At 41.3% G+C, this 22,400-nt stretch overlaps 4 protein-coding genes across 5 annotated transcripts; 2 read left to right on the forward strand and 2 right to left on the reverse strand.

Annotated features, from left to right (window-relative positions):
* Positions 1–1,876: 1,876 nt before the first annotated feature.
* Positions 1,877–12,164, reverse strand: RB195_017720 (uncharacterized protein; the record flags this gene model as incomplete). Of its 2 annotated transcripts, XM_064184835.1 has the most annotated exons (8): positions 1,877–1,912; positions 3,541–3,668; positions 3,782–3,867; positions 3,935–3,980; positions 4,036–4,081; positions 4,141–4,167; positions 5,468–5,537; positions 12,112–12,164. In XM_064184835.1, the coding sequence occupies 8 exons, from the start codon at positions 12,162–12,164 to the stop codon at positions 1,877–1,879; spliced, it is 492 nt and encodes a 163-aa protein (XP_064040715.1). The 2 variants fall into 2 exon arrangements, with proteins under 2 accessions (XP_064040715.1, XP_064040718.1); XM_064184834.1 differs by lacking the exon at positions 1,877–1,912 and adding an exon at positions 3,487–3,492 and having other exon boundaries at positions 3,782–3,980; positions 4,036–4,167.
* RB195_017721 (uncharacterized protein) lies at positions 2,411–2,734 on the forward strand (the record flags this gene model as incomplete). Its single annotated transcript, XM_064184836.1, has 1 exon — positions 2,411–2,734. One exon carries the CDS (start codon positions 2,411–2,413, stop codon positions 2,732–2,734), a length of 324 nt encoding a protein of 107 aa, XP_064040716.1.
* Positions 2,939–3,391, forward strand: RB195_017722 (uncharacterized protein; the record flags this gene model as incomplete). Its single annotated transcript, XM_064184837.1, has 1 exon — positions 2,939–3,391. One exon carries the CDS (start codon positions 2,939–2,941, stop codon positions 3,389–3,391), a length of 453 nt encoding a protein of 150 aa, XP_064040717.1.
* A 1,212-nt stretch (positions 12,165–13,376) lies between the features above and the next one.
* RB195_017723 (uncharacterized protein) lies at positions 13,377–19,896 on the reverse strand (the record flags this gene model as incomplete). Its single annotated transcript, XM_064184838.1, has 21 exons — positions 13,377–13,507; positions 13,854–13,932; positions 14,041–14,151; positions 14,208–14,412; positions 14,641–14,793; positions 14,858–14,955; positions 15,066–15,180; positions 15,238–15,343; positions 16,788–16,956; positions 17,024–17,188; positions 17,272–17,541; positions 17,878–17,967; positions 18,051–18,108; positions 18,167–18,290; positions 18,405–18,539; positions 18,780–18,879; positions 18,934–19,045; positions 19,116–19,258; positions 19,541–19,630; positions 19,690–19,779; positions 19,843–19,896. 21 exons carry the CDS (start codon positions 19,894–19,896, stop codon positions 13,377–13,379), a joined length of 2,598 nt encoding a protein of 865 aa, XP_064040719.1.
* Between the last annotated feature and the right edge of the window lie 2,504 nt (positions 19,897–22,400).

Here is a 22,400-nt window from a genome sequence, read left to right on the forward strand (position 1 = left end):
CAACTTTTGGACGTGGGCAGTTATATACCCTAGAGAGCTATTGTCGTTACAAAGTTTCTGGCGAGAGAAAAGGCAATCACAAGAACCGAAACACCACTACTATGGAAATGAGAATTTAGTGCGTTCATGTCTTCGCAAGAACAACCTCGTTACCATGCTTCACGGCCAATCTCTCTTGGAATTCATGAGAAAACATCCGTCTACTAAATAAGATTTGAGCAAGTAGTATACGAAGTAGAAACGACAACAATTACAACTGAAGAATTTACCAGAAAGCTCGGCAACGTCTGAATTGAGACTGCAATCCTAAACTCAATGACACAAAAAGGGACGCAGCGGATTATAGGTGTTTTGTTAAGGAAACTTCCCAGATCAATTATTATATACCAGAAGTCGCTCACGAAAATTATAAAGCTGCGGCAAAGGCAGCAATCCCAGGAAATGCGAAAAACTCTCTCCTGTGAAACAAATCACCATCAAAGAAAGAAGAAATTAGGAACAACGAAACCCAATATTCTGAATAGTAAGAAACATACGAATCTCCCGCAAGCAGCTTCAGGATACCTTTCGTTTGGTTTCCGAAGCCACTAATTGAAGTTCAAGCAACAACCATTTAGTCTCTTCTCTAATTATTGTCATGAAAATAATATACCGAGCAAATTCCGCTGTGTTTTATTTCGCTCTTGAAGATATTTCGTTGTTCTTCAAACTTCGCCACGAGCACACTTTTCATAACTTGAACAAATTCAAACGCCATTGCATCGCTCATCAAATGCAGCTGAATTGTCTCGTCAGACCGATTAAGTATCGCGGTGACTATATGCAGTGCAACATGAACGACTTCTACAGATGCTATGCATAAAAAAGACTAAGTATCTGGCGTATCCATCCGCTTGCCGGTACGCCATCACGTTTTATTGCAATTCGTAGTCGTTGAGGTTTTGGGACACTATGAGAACACCTACTTGATACACCCTGCAGATCACGCGTAAACGCGAGGCCTGCGTAAGTGTTTTTATCCTCTCGGACAAGTCCTGTAAAGATTTATCGACTCTCCCCAACATCCTCTGCAAGTAAAAAAAATGAACAGACTGCTAGTGTGACCTTAACGTGTTCACAGAGGCGCGTTCTAGCGCACCTCGTGACACCTAAAGCAGTTCTCACGTCGTTTTTTTCCGAAGATTGGGCAGAGATGAACAGAGCCACCCCAAATTCGGCAGTCCAACCCCTTCTTCACCTTCTGCCGCGGATTGCCTCACAACGTCACTGTGGCTGTGTGCTGCCATTCGGCCGTAACCAACTAAAACTACTCGGCAGAGAGAAAAACAATTCTAATTTTTAGAAGCTGTCATTTTGTGGGGAAAACGATTCTAAAAACAAACAAATAAACAAGCATAATAATAATAAACTGAGTCAAACATCTGATAAAAAAAATTATGTAGACTTCTGCGTGGGGTCTCGCTGTTCCGTTTACAACTTGGAAAAAGCAAGACTCTTCTTTCCTGGTCACCAAAGACGATTGTAAACCATGTTGTTTTTTTACACAAGGGGTGCACACTGTGTACGAACACAAATCTAATTCAAATAAAGTGTCAGAAAATCCTAAGACCGCCGAGTCGCGAGCAGTCTATATTTACTAAAGGCCTTAAACAGTCCAACAATTTTATGATTTCACGATAAAGTTGAAGACTTCCGGAAGCTTTGCATGAATCAATATAGACATAGAATTAATTTATTGTTCATTACTTTTAATTCTTCGACAAAAAAAAAACAAGAAATCCAATAAGTTACAGTACCAAGAAACCACGTTCAAAGATCATAAAACAGTTCATATCCTTTACGAAAGTGGAGTGAGGTATATTCATTCAACAACACTCTAATCCATTCTTCCCTTTAGTGTGCTGATGTTGACCTGAAACATGTAAACCTCTACTGAGATTTCTAATCTGCTCTCTCTTTTTTATCGCTTTCTCTCAATCTCCTCACTTCCTAAGATAGTTGAGTTTGAAAAAATGAGTTCAAAATTACAACTCCTACAATTTCTTGGTCTTTGATTGCCTTAACCATATTTTCAAAATCAAGAAAATGGAATCCGTTTCTTCAAATATCGCTAGGGGACTTAACGAGGAACTAAACATTATTCAGAAGAAGCGCACCGAACCGTTTTGAAAAAGGAGTACAATAACAGTGGCACCAGAAAAACATTCACAGTTTATATAATGTATTTAAAGTTTTATCTATTAGGTTGAGTCGAAAGTTCTCGGACAATGTGATAGTGACGACTTCTAGAGATCATCACTCAGCAAAGAGCCGACAAAAATGGATGTGTTAGTTACCGTTTGATAAAGTATCAAAGGCTCTTCAAAGTGTAGGTTAACAATTACACCAGGCTAGTTCCTTTCCGGCCACCATGCCACGCAGTTTCAAGCCGTCATCACTCCACCTCTGCAACGCGTATATCGATAGACGTCTGAAGGAAGTTTACAAGGAGCACGCCTCCGCTAGAAGTACACTCTACAAGTGGCACTCGAAGCTCGCGACGGGCGACTATTCCATTGAAGATGAAGACCGTTCGGGACGCCCGATGGAGTTGGATTTGGTCTTGCTGCGGAGACAGATGGAAGCCAATCCGTTTCAAAACACTCGCGAACTGACGGTTGCTCTTGGGATGAGTCAAACCACAGTTGTTCGCGGAATGGTGTCAATCGGCAAGGTGCGAAAACTAGGTCGATGAGTACCACATGCTCTGACGCAGTATGACATGGACTGCCGCGCTGATACGGCACTTTCTCTCCTCAAGCGCACCCACACTTGGCTGGGGCACATAGCCACCGGAGATGAGAAGTGGATTTCCTATTCTAACATTCACCAGCGTGCCCAATGGGTTGACAAAGGTACGGATGCAGAAGACGTCCCTAAACTTAACGTAACGTAAGTTATGCTCTGCATCTGGTTGAGCGTACACGGCGTCGAATACTGGCAGCTGCTCGCTCAAGGATGTGCAGTGACCGCAGACGTCTACATTGAGGAACTGAAGAATTTGAAGACAAATCTCGAAAATGCACGCCCGCAGCAGCGCGAAGTCTACTTCCAGCACGACAACGCTCGGTCGAACATTGCAAGAACGACCAAAGCCAAACTGATGAAATTCGGTTGCACCATTTTACCACACCAACCGCATTCCCCAGACCTGGCTCCCTTGGATTACCACCTTTTTTCCTATCTCCAACGTCATTTGGATGGTCAAGACTTCCAAACCCGCGACGACATCAAAAAGGCACTTGAGCAGTTCTTCAAGAAGCAGTTCCCAGCGTTCTGGAGCAGGGGCATCTACGATCTGCCTAAACGTTGGCAGAAGACCATCGATGCCAATGGGGCATACTTCGGATGATTTACAGTTATCGTTTGAAAATTCTAAAATAAATAAAAATATTGTCAATTTGTCCGAGAACTTTCGACTCAACCTAATATATCCCGAAAAAAACTCTAAAGCTAAAAAAAAAGCTTAAATAAGCACGAAACAAAAAAGCAACAACAAACCTTATCCTTTGTAATCGTATAGATTACAACACCCCACCCAGATGCTGCGTCCCTTTCCAAACATGACAACATAGATTGAGCAGTGGCTTCAAATAGTTCTTCTGGGTTCATATTCTCCCTCCAAAAACCTAAAATAGGCAGAACAGCTTCAATTACAGCATACATACCCCTCAGAGCGTAACTGCAGCCAAACGGGTAACTAAAACGAAGCAAACGTACAGGATAAATGAAAGAAACTCACTCTCACAAACACCAAGCAGATATTCCTGTCCGGTACCAACAGCAACAAAATCCTTCGGAGAAGCAATGCATCCGATTGTGTCCATGCTGCAAATGTATGGCTTGTTGGTATCTGGATCGAGACCAGCTACAAGAGGCTCAGTGAAAAATGAGCCAAAGCGATGTTGATAGGCAAGATTTGAAATCATTGTGGCTAGTACCTAAATACAATCGGACTTTCGCCAGATATTAAGATACAGAAAGACTGTCGCTTACGGCGGGCTTGATTTTGCGATTTTCTCGAAGTTCGTACAGCGTTTTTCTGAACGTTATTTTTTCCAATACTGTTTTCGCGTCAGAACCGAATCCGGAAAGACCCACGTAAACTTTGTCAGCAATTTTGTGCACCTGAAATAGGACTACGAATGAAAGTGAAGTTAAGCCGGCGAATATCAGACCGTTCAGTGCAGGAATAGAAATAAAAACCTGACTCTCTTGAAGAACAAATATTAGGTCGGCTACTTTATCTTCTTCTTTCACTTTGAAAAAAAAAACGGACGTTTGAAAGCTGTGAGTTGCCTTTTCTCTTTGGGGTTCATGTGCAAGAAGGTAGTTTTAGAAATTTCCTGCAAATGAATCTGCGAATGAAAGCAACGTTTATAGTACGCCTGACGGCCGCCAATATCCACAAGGCGCTGAACAGAGGGGACTGCTACTCACGCTACCGTCAACAACTGGTTCCGTCGCTCTGACTAGAGAAGCTTCTCTTCCGCCAAATTCCCACACACGGGACATCTGCACGCCGGCAGCGTTCTGCGCAGTTCCTTGGAACTTTTCCGAACGCCACGATACGGTTGCACAACCCGCCGTTGCTCAACGCAGCATCGAGGTTCACCTATATGTTTTAGACTAACAGAACGTTATCTTGAAGTAGGTACCACGCGCTGACGGAGACCAACCATTCATGCCAACTGAGGATCTGTCATTTCATTGCTGTTTCGCCTGCGCCTATCGAATATTGCCGCGGGAGGCAGAATATCGCCACAGGTAATGAGGGAGTGATTCGATAACGATAGTCGAAGTATCTACTTGCTCGCCCGACGCGTTCAGCTTCCAACCACGACAACCACAATAAAATCGACGCCATGGTTTTAATCTGTTGCTTCCGCGTCTAGCAGGGAATGTTGTGATGGGAGCTGCTAGCCGTCAACCAGGCGATCGCCGTCAACGTCTACACGTGCCAGCTGCACTAGTTGGCCAGGAAATAAAATCCAAAAAAAAAAAATAACGCGCGGCCGCATGTCGCTGAGACTACTCTCGCCCAACCTGAGGCCCTGGGTTGGGGAATTGTCCCCATCCACCGTCCTCCAGAGACTTCGCTTCGTTAGACTACCACATTTTTCTGGTCCTAGCGCACTCGCTGAAGCAAAAAGAGGTTCAACTCTTTTTCTGACCTCAAGACCGTTGAGATATTCTGCGAGTTTTTTTTTTTTTGGTCCTCAGCTTCTGATCCCAAGGAATTGTAACCTTCCTGGAAAGATGGAACCCTGCGATAGACACTTACGGTGAATTCATCGAAGAATGACCATCAGTCTATGATTAAGAAACTATGAAATTGTAAACGGCATCCGTATGTAAGAAAAATCAGTAGCCAACCTAATATGTAAATGAGAGTGGAACAAGCTATAGAAAAAAAAATTAAGCTGACCTTTTTTTGATCGACGGCCACTGTAGTCATTTGCTCTCCTATTCTCAAATCTGACGCAATACAGATACATCTACAAGAAACAGTTTTTAAGCAGATAAACGCAAAAAAAGAAAATTAGGTAAGGTGAAGATCAAAACAAGCATTTTATTGCTTTATAAGATCAGTGGATTCAACGCACATCGACACGAACCATATCCTTTCCAGGTGAAGGGCAGTCAAGCAGACTTCGGACAGTGCAAAAGAAAGAACCGAGGAAGGCGTGAACCCTCGATAGTCGGAGTCGGTGCTCCAACCCTTTTTACTTTAAGGTGGTTGGCGAAGTGAGGAAGTAATGTTTTAAAGGAGTCATCTACCAATGAAGGAGGATGTGCGCTTAGAGCGTAATTGCCACTGCTTGTGAAAACTAGTGGAAATAAACAGCTAACAGATACCTTCGTTCAGAGGAAAAATCATCATGCAATGAAGGGAGTCTAGAAATACTCCAGAACGTAACGAATTAAACAGGGCACAAAGCATCAAATATAGTTCCGTTCCAGCTGAAAAATTGGTGTCCAAAGTTGGGCGTGAAAAATTATGTTTTCGATTTGAGCCCATAACTTTGTTGAGAAAGAACCTGACAAAAAAATGGAGAGTATATGGAGATTGAGAAGGAAATTTGCTACAATACCTCAAATTTGTTTTTCACTCCGAAGACTAAACTGAAGAAAATGGACCTGAAAGTGAAGACCGAAACGTTGCAATTTACGAGTTCTTTGCTTCTTCTTTTATCTATCCGGAACGAACAGGTAAGTGTTGTACATCAAAAAAAATCAGCGCAGATCACGCTTAATCAGAAGATATATAACATCAGGAAATCCTTTTCTTAATGGAAATGAAGGGATTCTCAGCTGTTAATTCTCCTGCTAGTCAGTCAGTGACAATGGTGAGAGAATGGCTGGGTGGACCACGCCAACCGTAGCTCCCCCTCTTCCTGAACAAGGTACGCATTTTTACTGGCAGTGAGTTATCACTGTATAGAATGAAGAATTCTAGAGCAAATATGTACCTTTCAATCTATTGATGGGTTTCATTTAAGCGTTAGAAAATATTTATTTTATTTATATTTAGAAAAATTAGAAGAATTTATTTTATTTAGAAATTTGGAAAAAAAAACATGTTTTGTCAAGTGCAGAAAACAGCGATTTTTTTGAACTTGAAACGCATTTTCACGACCCAGTGAAGTATCCTCTGTATAGAATGAAGAAAGTTAGAGCAGTTATGTACCCTTCACTACATTGTTAAGTTTTCAAAGAGCTACGTTATTTAAGACGAAGCTTGCTTTTGAAGGTGGTGATAGAAACAAGTGACTTCTGCAACTTAAAACACTTTCTAGTCTGGGTTTCAGGCTAACCCTTGTAGCGAATTCCATTCTCTTTTACAACTCTTTTTAACTGTTAATTGATCAGCGTACTTCGAACCAGATTTTGTAAAATCTGAAATAGTAATGTATGTGCAAGTGCTCCTCGTGATAACTCATCGCGACGCACTTCTCTTTGAACTAGACTAAAAACTTAGTTAACATATAAGCTTATATCACATATGTATGTATATATACATATATAAGGTACGATTTTTGTATGTGCTCATTTTTTCTTATAGTCGCTCGCCATCAATGCTGCTCATAAGTCACCGTAGTTGTTTCTTTGTCTCCATATCTTCTCGTTTAAAGGCATCACACCACGAATCTGAGGTGGTAGGGGTTTCAGGTGGAGTATTCGTCTACGGGATAGTAAATTAAAGAGAGGAGTGTGATTCCGTTCATTTCTTCCTAATTTCCGTAGAAAATGGCCCGGAAGATACGGCTTCGAAAGTTCCGGCGCACTATTTTCTACAAGGAGTTCGATAGAAGCGCGCCAGTCCTGTGCGGCGCCGCATCTTCCGGACCGTTTTTACGACAGTTAGGAAGAAATGGACGGAATCACACTCTTCTCCATAATCTACTATCCCGTATACGAATACTCCACCTGAAACCCGCACCACCTCAGATTCGTGGGGTGATGCCTTTAATACGATTCCCGAGGAAATGCATGTTTGTTGTTCCTTCCAATCCAATAAGTGATTGCACTTCTGCAAGAAAGTGAGGTTTGTATCCTGGCAACTCTTAAATGAGAAAATTAATCCCCTTCAAACCTATCGTAGATTATGACCTCTGAATAACGATGTTTTGGAGCAAACATTCAATTGATTTGACTAGTTCAATAGTTTCCAAGTATTCTTTTGTTGATGAGCAATATGAAATAACTTGTCGTTGTCTTTGTCTTTAACAACCATCGTCAAACAAACAAACGACAAACTGTTTTCTCTTCGAGAAACATACATGTTATTCAGAGAAGGGTCATAATCTATAATTCTATAATGTTAAATGATTCCTAAAAAAGTACAATACAATACATCTCGCACCGGTCGACGACCCTCTTCACTTTAGACTGTTCAAGTTAGGGTGGACCCTTTCACCTAGGAGAGGTCCGGCTCCTTCCTATCGCATCTATAGGAAGCGGACTTACAAGTTTTTTTTCGACTCCGTCTAAGGAAGAACATGAACAAAACGGAACTTCTCTAGTCTAGGGTTCTTACGGCCTTCTGCAGAAAAAAAATGCACTTTTGCTCGTATGGTAGTCGAATTTAAGCAACAGCCAAGATTGTTAACAAAATTTATTACGGCTAACGTTTCGGCGTTGTCGCCTTCGCCAGAGCCTGGAAAGTAAGAACATTTGCAATATATCCTCTCAAATGCCTCATCCAGAACAAGTCATCATCCCCAAGGATATTACACCCGGAAACAAAAACCAAAAAAGCCCAAATCGTTGTGCCTACCTAAGTAGCCGCGTTGCCGTGATGTTAGCGGATATCCGCGTGGTGCTATCGCTCCGCTGATACTAATTAGGATGCGATCCGCATATGACCCCGTAGATCAAACCCGCAAAGGTCTTGATACAGAGCCAGCTCGTTGTTCACGGCTAAGCACTCTTCCTTTCTATTCATTTTTGGACCTTTTGCATTTATCCAAAACGCTTCCAAAGTTCTGCGAGCTATAATTTCGGGTTCAACAGAATGTACGACCGCTTCTGTCTCACTCCAGACTGTGTAATATGCCCATTCGGGAAGGAAGGGAACTGCATGATCTCTGGTGTAGTCTATCTAATTTCGTGCAAAACATGTGGGGACCAATACATTGGCGAAACAGGGCGCCCCCTTTGTATTCGCATTAAAGAACATCTAAGGGGGATGAAACAGTCGAATGCAGCAACTCCCCTCGGAGTTCACCGCAGACAATGTCATGAAAACGTTCCTTTCTGCATAGCTGTCACAATTCTATCGTACGAACCCAAAATTATAGCTCGCAGAACTTTAGAAGCGTTTTGGATAAATGCAAAAGGTCCAAAAATGAATAGAAAGGAAGAGTGCTTAGCCGTGACCAACGAGCTGGCTCTGTATCAAGACCTTTGCGGGTTTGATCTACGGGGTCATATGCGGGTCGCATCCTAATTAGTATCAGCGGAGCGATTGCACCACGCAGATATCCGCTAACATCACGGCAACGCGGCTACTGAGGTAGGCACAACGATTTGGGCTTTTTTGGTTTTTGTTTCCGGGTGTAATATCCTAGGGGATGATGACTTGTTCTGGATGAGGCATTTGAGAGGATATATTGCAAATGTTCTTACTTTCCAGGCTCTGACGAAGGCGACAACGCCGAAACGTTAGCCGTAATAAATTTTTTTTAACAATCTTGGCTGTTGCTTAAATTCGACTATCAACAAGTTGCAATCTCTATGCCAAGATTCAAAGGAAGTCGAACTTTCGCACTTTTGCTCTTATGTTTTTGCGATTTTCAATGTAGAAGAAAAGAGGAAGAATTTTTTCTTCTCACTACTTATATGCACAATTTATTATAAATGAAAGTCATGATGATACTTGCCTGTTCACTCCTACTTATTCGCTGCGCAATGAAAAAAAAAACGCCTTATATACTGCTGAACACTAGTATAATTATCTTTGTAAATGTCGTTAAAACAGTAATGTTTAAAAAATATGGTATATATGCCTTAGAGAACTATGATACAAATCAAGAAGTTAAATTCATTGGCAACACTATCAGAATCTAAACAATTTAGGAGACTTCCTCAACTGATTTGCTCTGCATCGTATTTTTTGAACCCACCATGAATCACGATTTTTAAACAACTTGCGATGGTGCACCTTCTACAGCATCCATTTTCATCGGAATGATTTAACATAATTGGAAAATTTCGGTGTTTATCGGAGAAAATAATCTTTTGACTGCTTGGATGGAAGGTAGGCTACTCGGAAAGGTTTTCTAGCAGGTAGCAGTAGCAGATCCAAATAATTATCAACAAGAAAGCTCCTGGAAGGAAGCGAGCGCATCATTAAATCAGTTAAATATTTGACTTAAAATATTGTTATTCAGAGAACAGTTCGCAATTCACGCTAAGATTAAAGCAGAACCAATCTTGAAATTCAAAAGTTGCCAGAATATAATATTCATTCTTTGTCAGCGCTGCAACTACGCAATCGGTAGGGAACAACAACAGGAAAAAAACTGGGGAAGGGGAAGGTTTATTTAGCGTGCTTTCACCACGACTCTCTCATCATGTCTCTGATTGTTTAGGATGAGTTGTCGAACAATGTCCTTCATCTTTATTAAGAAAGAGAATTTCTCCAACATCTTATATCTTTTCTGGTAGAGCATAATCTGGAGATTCTTATACTATAGAGGAGTTGCCTGTTTGCTTCGAAAAGACAGAAAAAAAGCAAAATAGTTGCAGTTTCTGAAGTCCTCTTTTAGTTTCATTTATTTCTACTCACGAAAGACGAAATAACGAGAGTTTTATAGCGAATTTTACGCTTTATATTCGTATGCTAACTTTTTCAGCTAGCTTCTCTTGCAGCGAAGTTATGGGGTCGCACATGAAAACACTCGACTTTTCATGTCCACCTTGGACTCCAATTCTCAGAGGGAACGAAACTTTATCAAATCTGCAATAAACTGTTTCTTTCGCTTCATCCTCAGATACCTTTCACTTGTTGGTGATTTTTTCCTCTGAACGGAGATATTAGCCTATTATTTCAGCGAACTTTTGCAAGCAGCAAGAATAACACACTTCCTCGCTCTGTTAGGAGATGACTACAGAACATTGCTTACCTCACAAGAGAGAAAAACTTTGTTTCAATGCTCTTCACACTATTTTAATCTACACAACGATTATGAAGAAGGATAACTTCTCTTTCATTTTTCTACTTGTTCCAGTACACGTAAATTTTATAATTTGGGACATCTTCCAACGCATCCATCTCTCCACCTCTTCTGTTTCTTTTCGCGGTGACCGCGAGAAATGAGGCTCTAATGGAGGAAATCACATCGGCAACCATCCAAAAGTGAGGGGGTCGACACACTGAACTGGCTTCAACTATAGCATGAGTGGTAAAAAAATCAACCGTTTTTCACCGCTGAAAAAAAGAATGCTAGGGTAGCTTGGTGGGTCACTCAGCCAGCCTTCCTTGATCTGTACTTGGGCACGCAAAAAACCCTCTTTGGCGCAGAAAGATTGTAGTTTGCGCAAAAAGATTGAAGTTCATTCTGTTAGTAGTCATTAATCGTCTTTAAACCGTTTCAATCGAATAATTGCTGCTGCTGCCAACATTTTGACTCTTCGTGATTTCACTCTGATCACTAAATGGGCGGAGCTCGCACCGTAGTCCAACCAGGAATTTGATGAATAGATTGTGTATTGCTGTGGAAGGAGCGACCTTACCCAACTGCAGAAATTCCCTTAAAGTCACGAAGCAGGCGAACGCGAACAGCCTTCATGAAGGTTAATATCCAACTCTGATAAGCCTGTTTGGAATGTTTGGTAAAGTTAAAGCAGTAAAAGTTCCAACTGTCTTCCTTTTTTGTTAGTACCTTTGGACAACAGGTCTTGGGCCCTCTAGGACTAACGCTTAGCTTTTAAGGCCCGGATTGATGCAGCTATCCACTTCCGGTCAAACATGTGATAATCGGATCCGGTGCTCCAACTCCCTTCATTTTTGAGGGATTAGTAAAGGGATCATCAATCAGCACCCCATGAGCTACACCCCCTTAACCTGAGGAGAGGCCTGCTCCTCCCTGTCGCATCTATGCTTCCCGTAATAACCTCTCGATCGATGAAGCATCCCCCTTCCCCAACTAGTAAACAATCGATAATCGGTAATCAATCGGGGAACTAAGTCCTAAGCATTAGTCTTAGAGGATCAATGACATGCAAACTAAAGTTACTAAGAGAAAAAAGTAAGTTAGAGCGTTGGGAAATAAGGTCGCCACGGAGTGTCTCCCCCACCAAACTAATTTTTTTCCCACAAGGCAAACAGGGCACCGCTGAGTGGCCTCACCCTAAAAACATAGCACCGGAAAGAGTACAATCAGGTGTCCTGCACAAAGGATCGTTCAATTCTTTCAACATCTAAAGTGTTCCTACTGTAAAACATCCCTTCTACATATTCACGAAAGATCTACACCCTTTTGCAAATAGTGTAGTCCCGTTGTTGATGATTCTAGAGTGAAGGAGATCTACGACATAATCCTATATATAAATATCACGACTTACTCATTCCCCGCCATAGCAAGAATGGTTCCTCCATTATAGCTCATAATACTCATGATGACTGATGTTTAGAAATCGTTTAATTGCCTGAAGTGATTAACAACGTTTTCAAACTTGGCATCTCATAAGTATAAACTCGGTAGATCACCGAAAAGTAAACATAATTCAAAATCATATTTCAATTTATTACAAATATCTGCACAAATCTGCAACGGAATAAACCTGTTAGGAAACTATCGTAATAAATCCTTTCATCGAGAATCAATGACATTGCCACCATAAAAGCATGGTTAGGAACAGAAAACACGAGATAAAATTAGCAAGATGACCAAGCACAAGAATGGAAAATTCCAAATGATGACAACTTAACGTCAAATTCTCGGCCGCACATGGCCGCAATGGAACAATCACCCCACTATTTCACGGCTACTAGAAACCAGCAAAAGAGAACATTCCATGTTGGTTTTGCTCACTACGTAAGTGTTGTTCATAGATTAATAAAGAAGATAACAACTCTGACAACAAACCTCCTTGGTTAGGATAGTAGAAAAAACAACCGGGAACAGGACATTGTACTACTGGTAAGTTAAGCAATAACAGTCACATATAACAATCGATGGATTCGTTCTGCAAGGTCTAAGTAAGGACTATGCAATCAGATTACGAGAAGTAATTGGGTAAGCAAAGATGAATTGGAAAATTTGAAATATCAGAAGTAATTAAGAGATCTTCAAGATATTGATCATAACAACGTTTTTCAACATATATCTACTATAAGTACTTCAAAAAAATTATAGATTTAACAAAGCAAATAAAAAGAACACATTGTCCTTGATAAGGCGAGAAGCACAACTGTACGTAGGAGATGATGAATAAATCGAGCAAACGTGAAAGATGATCATATGTACCACGAGCTTTCATTTCGATCAAGCGAACAAAAAGGTACACTCCCAAACCTTAACCTACCGTACTTTATGAGAGGAGTTTTTGAAGAAAAAAATTCAGAAGCTCCCAATTACGTCCGCATAGTATCAGATTACATAGCCATGATACATAACCGTATGAAATAACATTTATGACAAACAGATAACTATATATGCAAACAAGCCACGTGGTATACACGTGAGGTATGATGGCTCTCCTCAACTTTCAACAAGGAATAGTGACTAATTTGCTGGAGTTCAGGATCAAATTCATCATGATTGCCAAACCGACAATCCCCGTCTTCTTGTAGACACGATTATGACACCATTTATCTACTATTCTTGCTATGGAACCATGCGTGGAGCAGGTGGTGCACATTTCTTTATGTTAGGCGGCTCTGAATGGGTTCTCTTTCGGGCCCTCGGATGCGGTTCATGTAATCGAGATTCGCTGTGTCGTCGAGGTCTTCGAGCGCCTGGAGTATCAAAAAGTAACGGAAACTAAGGGACATTTACTGACTGAATGAAGGTTGCCAGAATTCATGAGAGGATGGCATCCCGAATGAGATTTAATTTCTTCAATAGGAAAATTCCGGTCCAGTAAAGAAGAAAATTCAAAGAAAATTGTTTGCAAGAAATGTGCGCCTCGACCAAACTGGTGTAATGGTTTGTCAAACGTGAAGCTGTTAATAGTAAACATTTTCAGATCAACCGAAGCAACGGGATTACAACACAAGAACTGCTATAACACTATTTTTGTTACTGAATTTGGTTATGATGAAAATATAACGAAGGCTAGGAAAAACAGTTAGAAGAACTTACGGTCGATCATGAGTGTAGCTGTCTCTACGTTGACACCGCGACCTTGTTGGTGTTCATAGCTTTCCAGTCGTTGCCAAGCCTGAGTGGAACTATTATCAAGCGAGATCAGAGGAACAATTGAAGAAAATACATTAATGATTTCTGAAGCAGAACTGAAGCAATCGTAACTAAAAAAAAAGAAAATGACCTTAGCACTGCATAAACCCTTTAACCGTCTACAAATTTTCTCACGCATAAAGAACATTGAATGATCAAACCATGGATACCAGTCCTTCCAGCGTACACCTTGTTTCAGCATCTGAATATACTACTGGCATATAATAAGATACGAAAATACTGAAGACTTAAACACACTTTTCCAGAAGGAGGTTTTGTTAGAAACGCTTCAGCAAACTGCAGAAGATAAAGCCCGCAATCGACGTAATTTTCTTGATGCGGTACACCAACTGGATATAGAGCACCAATACGAGTTCGGTCCAAGTACAGCTCTTCTTGTGCCCCACGCTTATCAGCAAGTTCACACTCAAGATAATCTCTCAAAATATCCAACACACATTTCCTGCAAAAACATATGACACGGACATCAGAATCGACTATGAGTATCTTATCAAAGATAATTCATAGAGTTATGGTGAAGTTAAACCGAGGATTGCATCATTTGGATTCGAAAAACAAATGCTCAGGCAAGACAGATTACTATATACCAAGAATTGATGCATTCAGAGAAAGACAGAAAACCTTTAATGGAAGGAAGAGATCAGCAGAAAAAAAAACGAATTAATGGAACCTCTTCACGTCGTTCGGATCAGGAAGCGAGTCGAGAACCACTACAAATGTATCAGGATTCTCTCGGAAAGAACCACGTTTCCGAGCCAAATCAACATCTTCCGTTCGTTTGGGAACGACAGCCAACGCGGGTTTCACAATAATTACAAGATACCTAAAGAAAATGTAATCAGCGGAATAGTTTGGCAATACCTACTTGATTAACTAAAACAGCTGACCAGTGCATTTCATCGTTTATAGGCAGAACAATATAATCCATGTTGAAAATGTCCACTTTCTTTGTCCATGACTTCACTTTTGAAAAATTCCTCTTTATCTGGAAGCATTGTAATAATACTGGTTCAAATCAGAGTGGATATGGCCACCCGAGCTGGGAAGTGCATATATCCTATGGCCCTCAATATATTCATATCCTTCTAAACGTACCCATTCGAATCTTCCTACGGAACTGCGATGATTCTTGTTTAAAATTGAGATCGACGGTTGCTTCTCTGTTAGTTTCTGGTAGAAAAACGTATTGAACACGAAAACTTTGTCTCTCCTGGAAAAGGAACATAAAAGTTGAAATGGGTCCAAACAACACCAATTAATCACTTACTTCTCCTTTCGAACAAGCTTGGCACGTATATACTTCAGATAGAACTCTATTATATTATCATTAAGCATTTCGCCATGAGCTAAGACCCGCAAATCCTCAAAGTGTACTGAAAATAAAAAAAAATTAAATATCTGGAAAAATGTATGACCAGAGATGGTGTGTACTGAGAAGTTGGAAGAAGCTTTAACGATGAGGATGAGAAAAGACTATCGAATTGCTTCCACTAAGATCTTTAACGCCCCACGCTTCTTGAAGTACAAGGTTTTCAACCGTATCTTGCTCACAATTTTAGCCGACTTCATAATCCGTAAAGTGGATACTGCTCTCATCCCTTCCTAATTCGAGATATAAAAAGAACGGACTAAACATCATAGTTTTCGAGTTTTTTTTTTTAAATAGTGGACTGCGGTGTAAGAAAGGTTACTACAAATTATAAAAAAAATGACACAACAGTAAGTTGATGATTCATCACGGCATTTGTGATCTCTAGAGCTCGAACACACAGAATAAACTAGTAGTGGCCAATCACAGTGAGATTCCAAATTTTGCGTGATGAAATATCCTATTCTTTCTCTAGCCGATATCACTTACAAAATGACCTACTTCATCCTCAGCTAATGTCGTAAAATTACCGAAAAAAAAAACAGTGAAGATATTTTGCAACACCAGTTCATCTTTCTTTTCTTCAGAGTTTTCCTTTTTTGCCCAAATCAACTGCAGCAATATTTTTACTGGCGGAACAAGACTACGTCGGAACATTGTTCGGTTCCGCAATTGATTTTTTTTAGCATGAAAGTAATGAGTGAATCTGTAAAAGAGGAAATGATCAGCAATGTTAGCATCAATCGGCAAATGCGCTTAATGTACTTGCAATCACCTCCGAGGAACAATGTCCCAGGACGAATGCTCTAGAAGATGTTCGAAGGTGTGTTGGGAAATCATGAACTCCCATGCAAACCACCTAGTCATATTCCTCCATGACCTCATTTTGCGAGAACTGTCAAAGTAAAGCTTAACCATTAAGAATAAATGATCGAGGTGTTGATATGACCATTAAGGATAAATGATCGAGGTTAACAAGCCAGAAATAAAACGAAAAAGTTGACAAAGTTTGGACTTTTTTTGAAGCAAGAGTTTGCAAAAACCTTCTCAACCTAGTAGAAAAAATCGTCCTACGGAAAAACTTGGGAGTCTTTTTTTAAAGAATGCTCGGCGAACAGATCTCAGAAATTCTACTGCAACATCAGATCTGGGACACACAAAAAAGCTAGCTTAAACAATCACCGACCTTACACTCTCGGTACACTTCACGCCTTCAAGCTCACTCCCACTTCTTTTTGATTGGAAGTCCTTTTGAATAAAACCAACCACATGAAAAGGTGGAATTTACACCCTCTCGGGACGAAAATTCGCATATATGCTAGCGCTTAGGAAAAAGAATCCCACAAGAATATTATGGCAGTGGTATTACGAGCAGATAAAAGTTAGCACATCCAAGAAGAGCGTTATTACAGCCAAAGAATTTGAAAAAAAAAATCAGATCCACTTACAAGAAACTGCTCCACTTTCCCCACGTGGAAAAACGAGAAGCACTTCGTCTCGAATGCATTCTTCCAGACGAGCCTTCTTCTCGGAGGGCTCGCCATTATCTTGATCGCCTGTTCCATTTTCGCCATCATTGGCAGCTCCTGACGAGGATGAGGCATGCGCTCCACATGTCTAAAATCCTCTACGCTGTATCTCAGAACATGAATTAGATACATGATGTAAATGACGTTCGAACAACCTCTTCGTCGTCATCAAGCGCTATTGTTTCTACCTCCTTTTTCAAACGAGTACTACGAACTGATCTTTTCAGAGTAGTTAGAGCAGATTGGGCAGAAGGGACATTGGTGATTCGACCAGGACTGCCATGATTTACTATCAGTAACTGCGTACCTGAGGGACTTCCCTAGAAAGTTAAGAGAATAGAAAAGATGAAAGAAAAGGAAAGTTCAAGTGCAGGATTACAACGAATCAATGAACGGAATCCACCTTGGTCTTATCCGGAGTTCCTTGTCTGACTATAGACGTCGGATGATTTGGGGGAGCCACTTGGTAAACAACTGATGTTCGCTGTGGTGTTCCCTGCACGACCACCTGCTGCGCACGTAATGGTGCACCGTGTGCCCCGCTAGCTACGACGTACTGTGGTTGAGAGTTTGGTGCTTGAATTTGCATCACTGTCCCTTGTTGCACAATTTGCCATTGGGCTGGTTGGATGCTGGTAACGGCTTGCTGTATAGATGTCCCCGAGTGCGAAAACTAGAACCAAATGATGAATAAAAGACAAATAAGCGCAAGGATGGTCTTTGTAACACAAAATTAGTGCTCGAAAGCATCAAGCGGAAGGATATGAGACATGATATAACCTATCGAAATCAAACAACGTTTATTTGCAATCCACAACTATAAAGGGCGATCTTAATAAAAGTTTTCTGGAAATAGTATAATTCAATAACTGTACCCGAGCGAGTAAATCATCTAAACCATGTAGAAAATGGATGTTCGTTGGTAAACAAAACGAAATGTAACACGCATACGGAAGAAATGAGACTATAGAAAGGTATATATTTGCATAAAAAGCAAAAGTGAACAAACCGTGCTCGAGGAGCTGAAATTCCGTCCTTTCATAGGTACGATGTGGGACACAGATTGCTTGCCCATTCCGACTTGCACTGGTTGATATTCCTAGAGGAGAGCATGAAACATTACTTGAGCATACTCTGCACCTATAGCATAGCTCGTGACAACATAATGAGAATAACACTTACATAACGTTGTTCATACTCGTCTCCATGTACGTTGTTTGAAGAATTGACCACAACACCCCTACATTCTCGGTTACTGCACCAAAACAATAAAGAAAAAAAAATAACTGGCAACATACGGTGATTGCCCATTTTCGTAAAGCGGCTGAGCCATCGGTCTGATCCTTTTATTCAACTGAACATTAGGGTCCATTTCGTCGACGGACAGTTCCTGTTGCGACTTACTTACTAACTTGGGGATTTCTGTAAACGGCTCATTACGAGACAAGATCTGCCAAAAAAAAAAAACAAAAAAAAACACGAAACCATCTATCCTTAGCGAAACTCATACTAAACACTTGAAGAAATGAGACGAACTGAGTTTATGCGCGTGGACTGGTCGGGGGTCCGGCGGTCTATATCTATAGGGAGCGCTGTCGCAGTCGTTGTCCGAATTGAGAAACAGATGTATGGATCGAAGGAGCTCCAACCACTCTTCTGGTGTACAAGATACTGAAAGTATTGAAGACACTAAGATACAGGAAGACCTATCAAAGGCATAAATAATTAGTCATTTCAAAAAACTAGTTTGCAAAATACATAAAAGACAGATCTCCATCTAGTGCTAATCCTAGAGACCTTTCGTAGGGGTATTATTAGAAACATCAATTTCACATTAACCTGAGAATGCCGAAGTTTCAGAAATATTGACTGCCGCTATTTTATTCCAGGCAAGACAAAAAAGGGTCGCACCTAGGAAATTCGACGGGTTTGCCGTTGTGGTTATGTAGCTATTTCGGCCTGCTTGACGTTGTTCTTTCGCTAATTGATCTCGGTTACGCACAAATCTCACCTAAAGCTATCACTTTATATACGTATGTAAGGAAACACAAGATTAAAAACAAACCCATGCGTTGATCCGCTTGTGGAGCTCTTCAATTCCGAAGAACTGCGGATTGTCCACTCCAATCTGCACATACACGCCATCTTTGTATGGCTGAAGAACGAAAACCAGCTTCCTAAAAACCGAAACAACGGAGTAACACGAAACAAAAGCGAGTGGTGAAATTGCAATAAAAGTTAGTTCACCGCAGAGCGAAATCGCATCCTTCTCCGAAACCTCGCATTATGTGCTCAATTTTATCACGTGTGCCCAATCTGAGCGCCAAGTTCTTGGCTGCAAACTCGGAAAGGTGCATAGCAATTGCTGGCTTACTTCCACTTGTTAATAACTGCAAATTAAACATAAATATATACGGAAAGGTGTCAGAAAAGCATAACATAGCAAGAAGTTCTATTCTTAGATTTGCTTTAGTGAGAACTGCAAGCATAGAAACAAACGAATGCACAGCGTTATTCTAGATTACCGCATTATTCTACATCTTTAGCATAATTTATGGCATGTAATTAAAATGATTACTATTGAAAAGTAGAGGACTATGACTATAAAAAAATGAAGTCGCCTCGTCAATCCTTAAGAATTGCCGCGGAAATAATCAAAATATATGACTGACCGCAAAACTTTCGATGTGTACAAAGGGAATCTCGATACTGCTCTTTTCGCCAGTGGCGGTGTACAATAACATCACAATACATCCTCGATTCTGAAAAGAAAAAGTTTTCAAAGATAAGTCAGACAATCAAAAGATGACGATGTACTGACTTTCTTGCCACTAGTTCGAAAAGCAAGATCGCGACCAGTAGTAGGAATTACCAATTCAACAGGGCCATGTAGTGCTTGTAGCGGTAATATCTGAAATGATGAGTGTTAGAAAGAAAATCTTCCTACTACAAACGGAAACCTCAAGTAACTAACACTGAAAAAGTTCGCACTATCCGGCAGAGGGATATTTGGATCGGACTGCGCCATAATCACTCAGGGTACGAATTACTACAAGCAGTCGAGCTCATTCACGAGTCGACGTATGGGAATACAACAACTCTAAAACGAAATTGGATAACGGCTACTTAAGATCACTTCGAGAAATCACATTGAGACCCTGAAACCTTCCGGAGAAAAAAACAAGACCTAAGAGTAGCACTGAAACTTGAGGGGCGAATTCGAACTTCAGTCTAGTGCATTCGTTCTTGAGGGTGCTCCAATCCGAAAGTCCTTTAATGGACGCCACCAAGCTTGGCCGCCGACACGCATGACTTTGGCACTACGCAACGCAATCCGCGACGCGACTCATTAGAGCAAACCTTGGTTTCCGAGAGCTTCTGGACAATGGTCCTGTAATATTTGCATTTTTCGCTTACACTCTACTTTCCCAACCCAAGTTTTGAGTTCAGTTTGCCTCCAAACCATGGAGCGATGTGAGGTGGTTCGACTCAATCTTACAATGTGAGATGAAGACCAGTTGGGGTTTGTTGGGATTGCGTAAGCATTGGCGGTCGAGGTGGGCCCCTGCTATCTCCAGTCGGATTGCAGAGATGACTAAGTTCGACTGGAGCCAGTGAGGGTCCCACTTCGCGTGCAACCGTTTCAATCCGATTGCGCTACATCTCTTCCTGCTAGGAAAAAAACTATGGGAAGCAAATTTTTTAACTTCTCTATAAATACTAGTTAGAAGAAGAATGGAACGCTTACAACTACAATACAGCTAGGAAAACCAAAGGGGTGAATTGTGGTCGGGAGCTTACTCCCATAAGTATGGGCACCACTGAGTCCCCCTCCTCCCCAACTACGTTTTCCAAAGTTGTAGTTAGCGCAAAATACAGGTATATAAGCATGAATCGTTGGTATAGTCGGGTTAAAACAACATGAAGCTCTGTGCAATTACGGAAGCGGTAGCGTTCGAATAATTGCGGTGGAGCGTAGTGGTGGGGTCGAGGAGAACTTCCGCTGCCACCACTCCTTGTTGCTGTTTGCGATGGTCCCACGTGGATTCCAACTCCTTATTCAACCGCCGTCAATTCACAATTCCAACCGCTTCGAGCACAACTCCTCACGCAACTGTACCGTGCTTCATGACTATGTAAAAAGTACGGTCTTGCATTCCGTGCAAAGATGCGTGGCCTCTGTGCTGGGTTCCGTTGCGCTTCCGACGGATTTACAAATGCAGGTCCGTCGTTCTACTCCACCTTCTCCTGATACTGAGCCACAATCGCCAGGTCGAAACGACTTGAAAGCTGACGCAGTTGCTTAAAGGAGGCATACCACGAATCTCACGTATGGGTTTTTCAGGAAAAAGCTAAATATTAGTTCGTAGATTGTGGGATTCGGGGTGGTTCCGCTCATCGGTTCCCACTCGTCGTGAAAAAAGGCGTGAAAAAAAATACCCGCAAATGAATGAGCGTGGGTTGGATATGTTGCGATCCAAAAAAAAGCAGCAAAAAGTTGCACTTAACCGTATCGGTGTTTAGATATATTTGCCTAAGGAAGGACTAGTGGGTAAAATGTTCTTGGGGAGGGCGGAAATTAGTGCTGCCCTCATTTTTCGAAGTAAATAATTAATAGATCAATCCGGATCCTAAGACCTAAGCATTAGTTTTACAGGATGTATTGCCTCCCGCAACGAATCCTTCAAACTAAATGATAATGGATAGCACAGCTAGAGAAAAGAAGATGGCGACGGTTTCACATCCACCGTATTTATCTTCCCAGGATCAAATAGATGGATGAAACGAATTAATAATTCACTTAAAGTCATCACCTCACGAATCTGGCGTGGTATGGATTTTTGTTGCAGTATACCTATATCAGGTCGTAGATTATGTAAGGTGGTTCCGCTCATATTTCTCTGTATCCCTGTAAACAGGCAGGTCCAGAACGCTGTTTCTTACGACGTCCTCTACTGCAACGCGCTAGCCTTGCACCCCGCCCCCGCCTGGAAAACGCCCCGATAGGCAAAAAAAAATTCGTAGAAAACGCCCCGATAGGCAATCCATTTCATTCGACGAATCGCAGCCTGGGGCGGGACGCACGGGTGGTGCGTTGCAGTAGAGGGCATCATAAGAAACAGCGTTCCGGAGCCGTCTGTTTACAGGGATACAGGAAGAAATGAGCGGAACCACGCCTGTATACACGATCTACTACTCTTATAGATATTCTGCAACGAAAATCCATACCAATGCAGATCCGTGGGGTGATGCCTTCAAGTGGGACGCCTGTGCACATAGATGAATATTCTACCTTTTTTTCTGAAAATTGGCGTTTATCTCTACGGGAGTCCGTCAAATGGACGTAGGAAGCGTTAAGAGGAAATCGATCTGTTGACTCATATCCAAGTTTGTGCTCAGCAAAATGTTATTGCTCCAAATGTCTTTACATGCTAGAGGGATGTTTTGTCACTGTAGTCCCCTGAAACGTCCGATTTTGAGTTTTTTTTAGATCAGCTTAGGAAATGGTCTCAGAAATTTGCTTCCGACTAA

Source organism: Necator americanus, chromosome II (genome assembly GCF_031761385.1).
Source record: "Necator americanus strain Aroian chromosome II, whole genome shotgun sequence".
NCBI lineage: Eukaryota > Metazoa > Nematoda > Chromadorea > Rhabditida > Ancylostomatidae > Necator > Necator americanus.